Source organism: Lates calcarifer, linkage group LG10 (assembly GCF_001640805.2).
Source record: "Lates calcarifer isolate ASB-BC8 linkage group LG10, TLL_Latcal_v3, whole genome shotgun sequence".
Lineage (NCBI taxonomy): Eukaryota > Metazoa > Chordata > Actinopteri > Centropomidae > Lates > Lates calcarifer.
The window spans coordinates 8,871,284-8,887,143 of record NC_066842.1 but is presented as its reverse complement, the minus strand read 5'-3'; the positions used below and the strand labels follow the sequence as shown (position 1 = coordinate 8,887,143).

The following is a 15,860-nucleotide window of genomic DNA, read 5'->3' as shown; positions in this document are numbered from 1 at the left end:
GAGGCCAGTGTGTATATGTGTGTGTGTATAAATACACATGTAGCAGCATGCATCTATACAGTTTTGTGCAGAGGACTTGTGTACATAATGAAGGCTGCCTGTGGAGCCCTTTAAGAATTCAGGGTAAAGTCTTTCCCAGAGCAACAAAGTACATAAGCATGATCCTAATGAGCTGTTATATAAAAATCAAACACACACTCACAAAACAACGTCTGGAATCTTCCCATCATGCATTTCCTCTATTTGTTAGATTACTGTTAATCCGGCCTCTCTCTCTCTCTCTAGCTGCTTTAAACCTACTTCCACCCACTCTGAGGTAACACTGGACACTTAGCAACACTCCACAGCTCCACCCCTCCCTCCTCACCGAAATACAACAATATGCAACTTTCAACTTTCCACATTTCAACAACAAGCTCATTGATAAATGTGTAACTGAAGGCGACTGACTCCTGGACGTGTGAACCATGACAGTGACTCAGCTTTTTGTTTCCTCACAGCCGACACATTTAGACATGTGATCAGTTTCACTGAATTTAATACTTCAATCATAACAATGAGGGGTTGTTGAAACATCTGTTATACCTTGACTGAATGATTATGACTGAAACAAGCACTTATTTTTTATTATTTTTTCCATTTATATTACTTTAAAATATCAGAAAGTGGCAAAAAATATCCATCAGAGGCAACCAGAGGCCAAAGGGGGTTTCTTCAAAATGCTTGTTTTTTTTTTCCATGTAATAGCCCAAAGCCAATGTTTATTTTACAAAGATGAAACAGAGGACAGCAGCAAATCCTCACATTTGAGGTGCCAAATGCAGAAAAATCAACAATTAACCAATAATCAACACTGTTGGTAGTTTGTTTTCCACAACTATGTTGACTTCAAATATCAAGTAATTCCTCTAGAATTTCATTAATAATTTTGTCAGTAAGGTTGCATTTTCCATTACAATGATGTTGTCAAATTGTCTGTTTGTTCCAAAACCCAAAGATATTAAGTTAACTAGTTAATAAGACAAAGAAAAACAGAAACTTTCTAAATTATAAACTGATCATTGAAATTGTCTCAGCTCTAAAATCAATTCATCTTTGAGGACATTTTTAAGCAAAAATAACAAAAGTTCGGTCTCTGGCTTAACAAGTGGATTTTTATTTTACCTCTACTGAATATATAGACATCAACTTGTGCTTTGGGAAACTGTAATGGACATTTTCACTATTTTCTGATATTTTCTGGACCAAATGATCGATGGAAGATTAACAGACGACGAAAAAAAATCTTAGTTGAAAATCTAGTTGCAGTCATATAAATAACAGATGCTCAGCTGCTATAATGTGCATCTGCGTCTGTATTTTTCAGTATTACATCCAGTCCTGCTGCTGTCGCGTCGTGATTGGCGGTTTGTCCTCAAAGCAAGTGATAACATCCATCACCTGACCTTTGCACCCCCACCCTCCTCTAGTTGTCCAATCAACCCGCCCTAATCTGTTACAACAGGGGCCCATCTGGACCGTATTACAGTAATCCTTGTGATGTAATCCCAAAACAGTGCTGCTTCCTCTGCAGCGAGAGGATGACAATCCGCTACCTGACCACAGATGGAGGGACTTCCTCTCTCTTTCCTTTTATACTTCCATCTTCCTCCTCCTCCTCTCCTACTGCCCCTCCTCCGAGTGTCACAGCAGCACAAAGATCACACAGTGATTTCTCTGTTGGATCACTTCATCAGCAACAAGCCTATGGTCAATCATGGTGCTCATTCCACCACAAACAATGCAGTGTTTGTTGGGCTGAAAGAAGGAAATCTGAGTATAACTCTGTGTGACTGTGTGTGTGTGTGTGTGTGTGTGTGTGTGTGCTTCTGCCCAACATTTTCTGTTTGTGAAACAGTCACAGGAAGTGTGAGGTGCACTGCTTGCAACTGCTCTCGATACACAGCAAGAGGTTATGTATCATGTCTCTGTGTGTGGGTAGCCCCAAATGAAGCAAGCTGCTTAACTACACGTTTAATGTTTTTTTTTTCTTTTCGTGCAGTCTTGCATTTATGTTTGGTTTGTCTGCGTAGCTATCTGCTCATAAATCCCCAGAGGACCTGCAATCAAAGCAACCAACAAACACTGTCAGAGGAGGGGAAGTTGTGGTCTTCAATCACAAGACTTTTCCTCTCATGATCACCCAGCAGGTGCTGTGCAACATGTGGTTCGCTGGCAAGACGCCAACATCAACTGCACTTCAAAATACACACAAAATAGAAATAAATTGGCTGTGTTTTGATTGTATTGTAGAGATTTAAACTGGATTTTATTTTACAGTTGGTTTTAATACAAAGCAAAAACCTGGTCCATTCAACCTATCTTAAAAGCTGCTAATGGGATTGTAGGATTCAAAATAGACTTAACATCACTTTTCTTAAACACAGTATTTTGACCTCAACCTTCACCGTTATATGTGAAATTGCACACTAAACAGGCAGGCTGATGAGGAAAGGATAAATGAATTTGGAAATAAAACAGAATCAGAATAAATCTATTTCCCAAACAAATCCTTTGTATGTTTTTCCCATAGGTTTGAGGATGCTGAACTGAACCAAAATGTTACTAAAAATGTGTCGCTGTCACTATGAAACCGGTCAGGTCAGTTGCTCATCCCTAAAATCCCATTAAGAGCTGTTAAGATGGATTTAAAAGACCATGTCGTGGCTTTGTTATATAGAAAGACAGAATTTAACGCAGATGTTTAAGGATGTTTAAAAATTTTAAGTATGCCTGCTTTGTTGTTACCGTAAGATAAAGTACGCACTGAAATGTATTTCAAATTAATTAAGATTTAAGGTTTAAAACTTTTAAACTAATTCTTGGTCATGTTTCTAGTGGAACCTACAAAAGAAGCTGATGCAAGCTGATGTCAGAAAGCTGCAAAATTCAAGTAAAACCCCGTTAAGCACACTTCATATGCTACCTTAAGACACTGCAGTGTCATTTCACCTCTTGCTTCACGCAGCCTTTCATGTGTCTCTCCGAGCCAGCTGGATTAAAGCTCTCACTCTTGATCAGGTTCTTTCTCCATTTGTATCCACGTCTGTCTTCCCATATGCTCCACTAAAAATCAACCTCAGTGCAACATGGTGCAAGCCGCGGCGGTTTTATCTTCACAGTGGCCTTGCTTTTGTTCTCAGATGTTTAAACTTTATTACTTGGAATAATAATGCTGCTGCAGAGTATTTCATACATGTAAAATCAAACGCCCTGGGTGGAGGTGGTGGCAAATGTGAAACCTTTATAAAGCAGATTTCAAAAGTTTGTTCAGAAGTCCAGTATGTGGAGTCACCATGTGCATGTGTGTGTGTCTTGTGCTGAGATTATGTGGGCAGCTGAGGACTTGTGTTCATGACACACGATGAGAATACGCCTACGCTGAGTTACAGCGTGGAGCTGTAATGCACACATCATTAAATACCCTTTCTTGCAGGAAAAAAAGCTCACTCTCAAACGCTCAGACTCCTTTGTCTTTCAGTGAATTAATCAAAACATTCCTTCAGCGACAAAAGTGGATGCTGAACCACTAAGCCAGGTACAACCCCAGATGAATAAATGTGTCATGAGTCATTACAGTAACATATTCAAACGTCAGAGCTTGTTAATAGCAGCCAGTGGCTCACATCCCACAACATATCCTCGATTTTAAAAAGCAGGAAGGCTGTATGAGGACAAACAGTCTGAGAGCACAGAGTAACAAATCTCACCTCCGCAGAGATGCGTCTGTTCCCTCTGTTCCTCAGACAAACACCCGTGGGCGACTGCACCTCATCAGAGGAAGTCCCCGACGCCTGGTCGCTCTCCCCATCCGACCCCATCTTCAGGTTCTCGTGGACGATATCTGGGAGCGGAGAGAGAAAGAAAAATAGAGAGAAAAGGAGGTTGAGTTTGAGCAACAGAGCAAGTCTGTGGTAACAGGGCAGGGCTCGACACCGGCTCATGACTTCAACAAGAAAAACACTTTCTTGGACGCTTTCACGAGTCCCCACTGTTCTTATCAAGCTCCCGGCTGCGTCGAACAGATGATATGAGTATATTAGGTTTAATAAGTTTGACTGATAGATTCAATTTACTTTAGTGCCACGGGGCCTTACAAGACTAATCCATGTATCACACTGTAATTTTCCCACACCTACATAAACTCCTTTCATACATATAAAGCACACTGCCATCTCCCCCAGGCTTTATATTTATATTAGGAAATACTGTGAATTTAAATACTGTATCTGGTTTACTTTGGAGTAAAGTCATTACTTTAAGCCTCATTTTTTAACAAATGGTTTATTGTGTGACTGAATGTAACCACTGGAATGACTGAGCTGATATTTATGCATGTGTCTATGCTAACATATGCCTCTAGGAACGGTTTGTTGTTTGTTTGTTTCAGCACATGTTTTCACACATAATATATCACTCTGTGTTGGCTAAGCTGACTCAGTGGAAATGCATAAGACAAGAATTTTTCATGCTTTGAGGACATTCTACATGTAGACATTTATTTAGGGATCTAGCAGCTGGACATCCAAATTTAAATCATAAATAAAAATCTATCCACCGTAGCAACTTCTACACAGATTCCACCTGTTTAAAGTCACAGGAAAGACAAATATCAAATGTGATCGCAGCCTTGTGTGTATGTGGATACAGCGAGCATGTGTGTGGTCTCACCAAGGCGACTGCCATTGCGAGGCATGACCATGAGAGACCCAAGGCCTCCTCCAATGACGCTCTGAGGTCGTCGCAGTGGTGGCTTTTTAAAGGAGCCCGTATACTGGTGGAGGAAGGAGTGGACACTGTGGGCCGACGGGGGACGGCCGTTCCTCACTATGGGCTCTGCAAGAGAAGACACAGCATTCATTTAAAAATGATGACGAGAAAAATACGAACATGCACAGTGCTCTGTGGTTGCCTGAGCATATGAGCATGCCCGAGAATGATCAATACTACTGCACCATACACACACACCTACAGATCTAATCCCACGTTTGTATCAGTCTGTCTGGACTTTTTAAACTCTCAAATATAAATACTGGCACCGGCCTCAAAAATCCTGTGCAAGTCGGATTACAGTTTCTTCTAAAACTAGACAGCACTCTAGATGGATTATTTTTCCACAAGATGTAAGCCTAGGATGTTAAGTTCTATGACTTTGCTGTTTATCCTTCTGTTCTCTACTTCAGAATTGTAAAATGCTTGTGTTATTTTTTTCTTATGCATGAGCCAATAATTGATTTAAAAAAAAAAATCTCATGTCTCAGAGTATATTACTAGTTCCACTTTCCAACCATTCACAGGCATCAAACCTCAGTTAAGCACCAATCAGAGTCTTGTCAGGTCAGAGTTCATTAACTGTTTCATAATGATTGTAAAGTCGTGAGGATTTGAGGAATATCTGCTGCCTAACAGACTAAAAACTTTCTGATGCAGTGGCTATACATGACTGATTCCATAAAAAACACCAGGCTGCATAAAATAATCATCGTTATATAAGTGGTTTTAACTCTTAATCTACTGATGCATAGCTTTGCATGAACATGTTAACTGTTGTGACTTAGAGAGATAGTCAGTTGCATGGTAAACCTTTACTATGGCACATAAAGTGTGTGCCTCTATAAATGGATTCTATGTAAGAACACTGAATTTTAATTTTCCTTATCACGGTTTAGAGGAGACAAAAAACTGTTGGACAGAGTAAGACTGATGAAAAGAAGAAAACAGCAGGACTGAGAACAAAGGACAGTGAAAACATGGAGACAAGAAAGACAGAGAGAAACTGAGATGATGAAGAGTAAAGGACTGATGAAGGAAACAAGTGAATTATTATACATTATATTAGGTAGTGTACAGTAACATCCCACTGTGCTTTAATTTTTCCAGAATATCACATACCTATACTGAAACCAGTGACCCAAATGTAAACAGAGCTGACCACAGTGTGGTCTGTTCTTTTACCCAGTGTGACCCATATACTGTGAATAACCAGTATCGAAAGTAGAGAAGTGAGAGTTCAGCATGTCAACAGTCCACTTTGTGTGATTGTCTTGAGAAAACAGGCAGAAAACTGACAGAGGAGCATTAGTCAAAAAAGGAGTGAAGCTGACAGAGGTGAGGAGGATTTATAATGAATAAAGTGGCACTTGCTAAAGCACAGACTGTGACCGAGGGGAGGGAACTGAGCCCCAGAGAAGCAGTTTAGCAGGACAGTTAGAGCTCGAACAGAGGGTAGGACATGTGCAACAAGGGCAGTGAGGATTAGGACGGGACTTAAGGGAACAGCTATAGAGTAAATAATTCCATCACAGAAAACAGACATTGGCTGTGGAGCATTTACATCAGTTTGTCTTCCAGAAAAAAACAACAGGCTCAGAGAGAATGAGCAAATGTTTTTATTAGTTTTTTTATGTGACTGCTACTTGCTGGTTTGGGGCAGCCCTCAACCCTCCACCCAAACATGAGGCAGAGTGGTTAGAGTTAGTGAGTAGAGACTGGAACAAAACTTGTATCATATCATATGTCTGAAATGATGAACAATCCAAAACCAAAAGATATTTAATCTATTATCTTAAAAGACAGACAAGAGTAAATATTACCATTTAAAAAGCTGGAACCAGATAATGTTGGCATTTCCAATTAATCAGCTTATCATCGCAGCTCAAAAAATCATGTATACTGTGAGAGGATTTAATCCATCAGTGCCCACTCCTAAAACATGTCAGTGAATGTGGCAAAAAGGGAATCATACAGACTGAGGACAGATAGCTTTTAGAGGTTGTGGGATCTGAGCAAAATAAAAAGATAATATTCCATTTTCATTGAGAGTTCAAATTGAAAAGCCAATGTTAAATTTTGCATCAGTGACTGCAGCCTTGTTTGCCTCAGTGGGTATTCATTTGGGGCTGTGAAGAGATGAATGAATGTGCTTTCCTTCACGGAGACATCACAGCAGCCCCTCCTACACCTGAGTAGATAAATGCCTCCCTGACTGGGCTGTCATCAGCCACCGGCCCTGATTTTCAAACTGGAAAAAATTACGTGGTAACTGCTCTGTTCTGTCAAATGTATCTTAAACAAATCAGAGGCAGGAAATAAGACATGCAGTTGCACTGCCATGCTTCATTTTATATCTACAGTGTCTATGATATGTAGTTAACAAGCTTTGAGAGTAAGTAAACCACGTCATCACCTTAACTACCCCCACGGCTCAATGATTTGTCTGGCTCCCAGTCTCCAGAGTCGACCAATTCTCTGTGTATTTTTCTGACTTAAATCTTATCATGGAAATTAAGCTCATAAGACTCATGCTGCCTTTTCGAAGATGATTCAGAGTCCAGAGGGTGTTCAGGTCTCGTTGAGCTACAAAAACAGATTTCACTTCGTAACAGTTTTGTCAGCACAGATGTCGTTACCAATTTGTTTGATTTTTATTCTATTTTTTGAATACATTAATCAACATTGCCTTAGAAGTACATTACTATGCAAATATTTTAGGACTTTTAGATGTTTAGATACTTAAACTATTCATGTCATTATCTTTTAAAGCATCCTCTAAAACTTTAGCACAGAACCGTATATGAAGCATTTCCTAGATTTCCTGTCAAAACAAAAAATTACAGCACCCGTATAACATTCAGGTCCTTATGCCACCTCTCCCTTATCTCTGTGCAGCTGCTGCCACTGCTGGACTGAGTTATAAGCGTTACATAATCAGATCAGGACCAGAACGCGTTCCCCAATCACAGAGTTCAGATCACATCTCATCTGGCTACTCCATTCTGTCTCCTCTCTACCCTACTTACTGTTACACAGGCTGCTAAAATCCCCCTCACGCAAGCTCTCTCAAACACACACATACACACACGAACACAACATGATTCTGTGTCCCCACTCAGCAAGCACAGAACACTCTGGCCAAACCTGGTGTTAATCACTACACAAAAAGCTCTTTACAAAGCCCAGTTAGTTCTCAGAGGGAGGTGGGGAAGGGGGAGTGGGGGGGACTTGGACGATCTGATTGATTGAAGAAGGGGGAAAAAACTTCTCATTTGGACAAAAGACAAGAGGAAAACTAAGGACAGGCCTGAAAGAAGCTTGGGAGGGAAAGCTCGGGGTGGCCTAAAGAGAAGGAGAAGAGCTGAAAGATGAAAAACAAAAAAAAAAAAAAGCATCAAGATGCCTGGCTGGTTTCACCAAGTCATCCAAGTCGCCGTGGCGATGTCATGGAAACTCTAGAATGCTTCCAGACCATGAGCGCCATGGCAACAATGCGGTGGCACACTGAGGCATGCACCTTCCCTCGTTCCCTGCAGATTCTGTGAATATCAGCAGAGATAAGCTGCTGTGCCACTCTGCTTTTATTTTGACGCCTTGAAGGCCGTAACCCTCAGTGGGATCCAAATGAATGATGTAACCAACGGCGAGCGTGGAGCGAGAGTGTATCTATGCAAAACTAAAAGAGTCATGCCACACAGACCGACCAACGTCAATACAAAATAGAAAGTTATGAGGCAGAAGAAGTTATTTCTGGAAGATTTTCTGAATAGTTAATGTTAAGTGACTGGCATTTGGACAATTTCCAGGGGTTGTATGGACACAAAACTCTCCCAGCTGAATTACCAGTGCACAAGAAGAGCAACTTTGTGAGAAAATATCTGGTTCTCTGATAAAAACTCAAGACTGAGAACATAAAAGCTTAATGACAAAAGTCAACCTTGTCTCCCAAGGTGCATTTTTCAGTAAGAAATATCCAATCATCAAGTTTAAAATCCTCTGGAGTGTGCTGCTAACAGTGAGCTGAAGCTAAAGCTTATACTTGTTAAAAACCTAATATAATAATAACATTCAGCAGTTTAACTCAGATTCCACTTTCAGATTCTGGGTCAGAGTTAGATAAAATTTGGATTTGGCCTTGGATAAAAGTACTTATATATATGCAGTCCATTAAAATTCAGCAACTAAATCCCATTTCAGACACACACTTTGTTAAGTAAATGTGCTTATAATTTCACATGTTGGTCTGGTATTTAATAAATAAATAGCCTTGGACTTAACTGTGTTATCCCTCACATTTTGTAGATATGTTTGACCCTTCTCATTGTGTCAATGAACTTAAGTAAACCCCTGAATCACTGTTCCGCAGAAGCAATGATGGCACTCTTGGTTGCCAATGGTAATGGCAGGACTGAAGTGTTTCTTATTCATTTACTGATGGAGATAATGAGTCATTCAAACTGCAGAATAGGTTTTAAAATCCACACTAGAAAACAAAGAAAACTGATGTTGAAGAACTGACGGAAATTTACAGGTGAAAAATATGTCAGTTATGCAATGCAACATTTACAGTTTCTGCAATAAAGCTCACCGCTGTCCTTCAGGCCGTTCTCCTCTATGGTCATTTGCTCGGCCAGCTCGGACAGCGACTCGTCGATGGTGTGGCTGCCTCGTAGCGTCTGAGAGAGACGTCTCTTGAACCGCTTCATCTTCTCCACGGAGCTCTCGGGAAGGGGAGGCCTGGGGATGACAAAAAAGTAAAGTCAAGTTGTGGTTGTAACCCATGTAAGACAATGATAAGAAGAGATATAGATTGTTTTAGGTTACAGGAGAATACTCCCACTATCTGTGAGCTGTAGTGTTGATGTGGGACTTGACATTTCAACAAGGTCTATAATGTAAACTACACTTCAATACAAAAGAAAACAGCTCATCCGCCCTGCAGCCATGTTTCACAGTCCCACATCAAGAGCCAAACTGAAGCCAAAGACACGGTTAGATCACCAGGTATCTGACAGGGCGAAACAAAGACACATACCAATCAGCACTCTGACGTTAATTATGACTCAGCTCATTCAGGCACATTACTTTACATTCCTCTTGCTGGGAAAACATGACAAGTTGGCGAGAGATTCTTACGGGTGAGTTTTAGCGTACAGTCCCTGGCACACCGGACTGTAAAAGCAAATCCTAAACCGGGGGGATTTGCTGCTGAATGGAGCCTGGGCCACATTGAGTCCACATCACACATTCCAGCTGCATTTACTGTGTGCATGAGAGTGACTGACTGTGAGAGCTAGAGACTCTCCCTGTGCGTGTGAGACAGAATTTGCGTGAGGTAGAGGAAAAGGAGTTTCAAATCAAGACAGAGGATATTTGGGAACATTTGGCAGGAGGAGATTACAAGCAGCGTCTCCCCGTGACCTCGATGTAGCGATCGTGACTCCATTGCAACTGCAGATCTGGACCTGTGTCTGTCTGACTGCGATGATGATGAAGAGGATGAGTAAAACCAGACATGAAAACACATGAGCAGAACAGCCCCTCAAGGCTCGCTGCCTGTCAACTATTCCCCAGTGACAGCCTTTTGTCTTCCAAATATCGCTCATAACATGAATTCTGGCCAGAGACGCATCAACTCAGCCAGAATCAAATCGTGGAAAAGTAGGGATCGTTGCCTTTGGAGAACAAGGTAACGGGGGCAGGGTATGACTGAAAAACTACAGCTGCTCTCTCAACATTAATGATTTTAAGTGACCCTGACTCAGACTTCATGTTGTCAGCTGGTTATTTTCATTCTAAATTCCATTAATGGTTTGTTTAAATGTCATACAATCTTTACATTCCAGGAGTCCAAAGTCATGTCTCCTAAACATATTATATTCACAAAGATAGGAGGCAGAGAAAAGCAGCAAATCCTCACATTTTAGGTGCTGGAAACTAACATATGTCTTCTTGATAAATGGCCTAATTGATTAACAGATAATCAAAGTTGCTGTTAATTATTGCAGCAGAGACTGAGAAAAGGCTCAGCATGAAAACATGATGACAGATGACAGCAGCAGCAGCCCACCAGCAAATGAAACTGATGTTCCAACAAGGTGGCACATGGTTTCTAAATTTTCATTTCACAAGAACAGCCCATTAAAATCAGCATGTGAAAAAAAATGGGGGTGAGAAATAGGCCATGCAGCTCCTGAGTCATGTGTAAGTTTAGAGCTACAGCGACTGGTTTAAAAAGTTTGTGCACAGAGTTTTTATGAGGCAGTGAGTCTGTTCCCATTAGCTGCACACAGTGGACAGCAGCAACCGTCTGTCTGAACCGGGCTTGAGGCCAAAGCAAACTGGGACAGTGAAAAGATGAAATGTTAAGCTGCAGATCAGGAGCACTTAAACTAAAGAAATTTAATACATCACACACAGCTTCAGATAGCAGTGAGGAAAAATCCAAACTGGAATACCCCCAAATTTCACAGTTTGTGGGTATTCCCTAGCTTCAGTTACCTGACTGAGAAGTTTAGGACAAATATGTTGTTCCTGGTTTGGTTCACAAACTCAAGACTACTTTCAAGATATCAAAATGAGAAGAGAGGCACTAGATCTGAGTTTGGGCAGCCTATAGTATGTGAAGGGAGAAGAGCACACATCCAAGATTTGAAAGTTTCATTTCAGCAAATAGGGCAAATTTACAGGGCCTTCGCTTCCACCAATTTAGCTCTGCACTCCTACAAAATCAATGCAGCAGAACCAGAGATATCATCTTTTTTTTATTCCACATATTGATCTATGTCATGGAGCTTGCATTGCCCACGATGCAACTCAACCACAGACAGATGGGTCAGAGATTCAGGTGTGTTATGCTAGCAGCGGCTAACATAGCCTTGAGCTGCCAGCCTCAAGCAGAGATATGAGACAGCTACAGAAATCTGGGAAGCTCGTTTCTGTCTAATGACACGCCTCCAGATCTCTGTCATTTGGAAACTTACAGTTTTCAGACCCAACCTACGCTGACTCAAGAGACATCAGAGGTTATTTATCACATTTGATGCACCTCCCCCTGAAGCAACATATTGCTTAATATGCAACCTTTTTCACATGGGCAGTAAAACTCCCCAAGACCTGTCGACAAGCTTGAGTGTCCAAGGATGGTCAAAAGGATGGCACACTCTTTTCAACTACAGCCTCATTTTTCAATTCAGACTGATCAGAATATATATTTTTTACATAATAATCTTCTCTTGCACAACACTCATCCTACATCCATACATTCTTCCCCTCCGTGCTCTTAGTCGAGCAACAATCAGTCTAATTATTTCAGAGAGCGAGATGAGGCAGAGTGTCAACTCGACTGTCATAACAGCTTCACATCAGTCAGTTCCGCCTCATGACACATCAGCTCCAGCATGAGCAAGCAGTCTGTCATCTACTGAACAGCACACTGCGTTACCCACACTCCTGCTGCAGCCTCACACACAGCCTACAAAATGTGCACTAGATAGAAAAAGCACACACATATGGACTCTGATGGAAAACCATTAATTTGCTGCTGTTGAAGAGTGCACTGAAGGCGACAACTTACCCATCAAAACACTGGTGATTTAATAGTCTCCACATCAGAGTTATGAGTTTGCAGAGATCACCCCCCCCCCCCCAGCAAATTTTCTACATGTTTGTCATGGACCTCCATGTAAATGAATATTGTGATCAGAGTGGAAATAATTATTCCTAGTTATTATTTTTACAATCCATTAGATATTTAACAAAAATATGAAATATCTGCTTGTTCCAGCTTCTTAAATGTGATGATTTACTGCTTTTCTCTGTTTTACATCATTGTAAACAGAACATCTTTGGGTTTTGAATGTTGATCTAATAAATCAGGAAGTTACTTTGGGCTTTAGGAACGTGTTATTTTCACTAGTCTAGACTAGACTTTTCATAGACTGAATGATTAGCCAAAACAAATTATTGACAGATCAATCAATAGTGAGCACAATCGTTAGCTGCAGCCATGATTCTGATATTACTCTGGACAAACAAAAACACTACAATGTGTTTACAGTCACTGGGATAAACTCAAATCAGGATTATACTGCACCGAATTAAGATCAAACTGACACGCCATTTACTGCTGGGTTTTGAAGTCGATCTCTTCGGTTTCCATGGTAATATCCAGAATCCTGTCTTAATTTATGAATCTGTATGATGAGGTTATGAGGGGGTACATTAACATCTCATAAATAACCAGGACATGACCTCCTCTCCAACAGACTCAGTGGATACAGATCACTTTCTGGGAGCTCCATGGAAAGTTAACAACAGCAGTAGAAAGAAGAAGAAGTGGGGGCGGGGGGGTTCTACTGTTCACCCGTACCCGCTGGCCCACGTTCCTGCTCTGGGATCGAGTGTGGGGCTTTGGACATGATCCCTGTTCCAAGCCTCATCCCTGCTCTCCTAAGTAGGCCGGTTTGAGGTCGGAGCTCCAGATCCGCTGGGAGGTGGCCAGGGAAGAGGAGGAGGAGAGAAGGAGTGGGGAGACGTGGGGTGGAGTGGAAGGGTCCGAGCGCGTGCGCTGATTCAGGATTTGTTGCCACGGCAACCCTGCTGCTTTTTCCATGTTGAAAATGCAGAGCACAGCAGGAGACAGCATGCATGCTGATTTTCCATCTCCCTCCAGCTCACACCCTATAGCTCAACTCCTGCAGCTTCCTCCCCTCCCCCCCGACTACGTTTGCATTTTTTTTTATCCCCTAAACCAGCCATTGATACCCACCATGACGTGACTCTCGCTTCACAGACTAATTCTGACATTTCCAGCTGTATGCTAAAGTGCATTTTCCACCTTGGTTTTCCTGGCAGTGCGGTAAGCAGGAGATCGAGGGGTGGATGCAGAGGAGTTGGGGGGGGGGGGGGGGGGGGTTGAAGCATAATGGATGCTGCAGTGGTGACAACAGACATATGCTTCATATGGATTCTGTCCTTTTCCCACTGTAGCTGTAAGCAAGCAGTAACTGTGCTGATGATGAACAGAGGGCTACTAAAAGGGTAAAACCAGAGTTCCTGCTGTGAGGAGCCACCACCCCCATGGCAAACCCTGCAATGCCAGGCTAGTTCACCGCAGGCCAACATCGCTGGGGAAGTCGTGGACTGTCCCACTTCTTCTACATGAACAAATCACACCACAGCCTCCAGACTGCTGTCTGGGCCACACACAGAAAACAGGAAAAGCAAGGTCACAACCTCTCTGTGACCCCTGCAGGGTCCAGTAAACCTCCAAACGTCACTACCTTTAGGAGAACGGTGGGGTGGGGGGGTTAGAAAACCTCCCCCTGGTTGCCTCACACACACAGAGAGGCAGAGAACAAGCGTAACTGTTGGCATGATTCACGGGTGAGCTCAGCCTTGCTTTTCTAAAGAGCAGCCTTTTCTCATCCTGGCCAAGACAATGAGGACATGAGTGAAGGAGCTGGCTCCATTATGGGAGCCTTATATAAAGGCTGCATTGTGCACATTAAAAAGTAGGCTTTTTTTCATGAGACGCAGGCGGTGGCGACGTGCTGTGTGGTGCTGAGCTGAGCAGTGCTGAGCATGACAACCAAGCATGCCCCCCCACACATACACAGATACACACACTGCAGCAGGTGAGGCTTTACTTCGACGTAAGATCTGTTTGAACTTCATCAAGGCCAGGTACACAAAGAGCTCTTTTCCATTCCCCACTGACACACATTCTTTCCTCACCCTGCTTTTCACGCTTGTCACACACGTCGCCTGTGTCTGCAGGGCTGAGCACTGCTGACAGACTGATCAGTGCCGGTGTGTGTGTGTATGGGAAACACGGACACCTCAGCCAGAGCCTGCGGCCGAAGGAGGCCAGGCCAGACCAGTGACGCACAGCAACAGATCTCACAGGCAATAAGATTGAATGCCGGCTGATTAACACTGCTGCTATGGTTACGACAGCTTGAGTGACAGGCCTGCTCCTCTCTAAGCTTTCTCTGAGGCCCAACACTGCCTGCAGTCAGATAGTAGATGACCAAGTTCAATACTGCAGGTTAGTAGCTGCATTTTAATGGTATACTGAGCTGTAGTATAGGTCTACAGACTCCAAGAAGAACAGACGTTGCTGTAGAGCAGCCTACAAATTTCTCATCTGTGTGGCTTGTATTTAGAGCTGACTATTTTCAATTTTTCACTCAATTGATAAATCCAAATGAATTAATCAATTAATTGATCCATAAATAAATTTTAAAAAAGAGTGCTGTGACAATTAATTGATTAACTGACAAGTCAGGATACTATTTTGATAATAGATTAAACATTTAAGTGAGAATTCTCTTTTCTCTGACATATGTTATCAAATATTTTTTTGTTTTGGACTGTTGGTTGGATAAAATAAAACATCTAATTGACTGTTCTTGTGTCAGGATATTGTTTTTCACAGTCTATTGATGTTTTACAGGTCAATCAAATACAATAAGTTAAGAAAATAATCACATAATAATCATTACTCGCAGCACTAACTATTTCCGCAGCTGAAAGTCACCTCTTCTACTCACTTGTTTTAACTGACAAACAGTCCAGGATTTCCCCACAGTATTTTACTGTGTAGGCCACCGAGCCTGAAACAAAGGCCACCTCTGCCGACATTAGAAAAAACGAACACCGCTTTATGAAATACAATATTCACCTTGAGGGGAAAACAAGTGACGCACTGTTTCACACAGCAAATGCCATGATATTTAATGAGTGTGGCTGTTGTTTGGGTCGTCGTCTTCTGATTACAAAATGAGAAGCATCAGGATCTGGGTGGCTTATCACCCCACCTCAACACTTCCCTCTTTCCCTGCAGTCCAAAACCCAAAGCTAGTCAATTTCCAAAGACAAATACTCACGTCTGAGAAACTGGCACAAGCTTATGTTTGGCCTTTTGACTTGATCAATGAGGTGCTTTTACTATTGCCATCAATATTCCAGCTACAGGCTCACAAATGCACATAATGTTAGCAAATTCTGATTGTGTGCATCCAGAATTACTATTAATTTAAGAA

General features: G+C 41.9%; 1 protein-coding gene across 1 annotated transcript in view; it reads right to left on the bottom strand.

The window, feature by feature from the left end:
- Positions 1-15,860, bottom strand: part of LOC108888507 (cyclin-dependent kinase 17) — a 30,900-nt gene that overhangs the window by 9,965 nt on the left and 5,075 nt on the right. Inside the window, exons 2-4 of the mRNA XM_018684509.2 lie at positions 9,401-9,549; positions 4,711-4,875; positions 3,750-3,883 (exon numbers count right to left, since the gene is read on the bottom strand). Coding sequence (XP_018540025.1) covers positions 3,750-3,883; positions 4,711-4,875; positions 9,401-9,518 — 417 coding nt within the window. The 5' untranslated portion in view covers positions 9,519-9,549. The remainder of the gene's footprint in view (positions 1-3,749; positions 3,884-4,710; positions 4,876-9,400; positions 9,550-15,860) is intronic.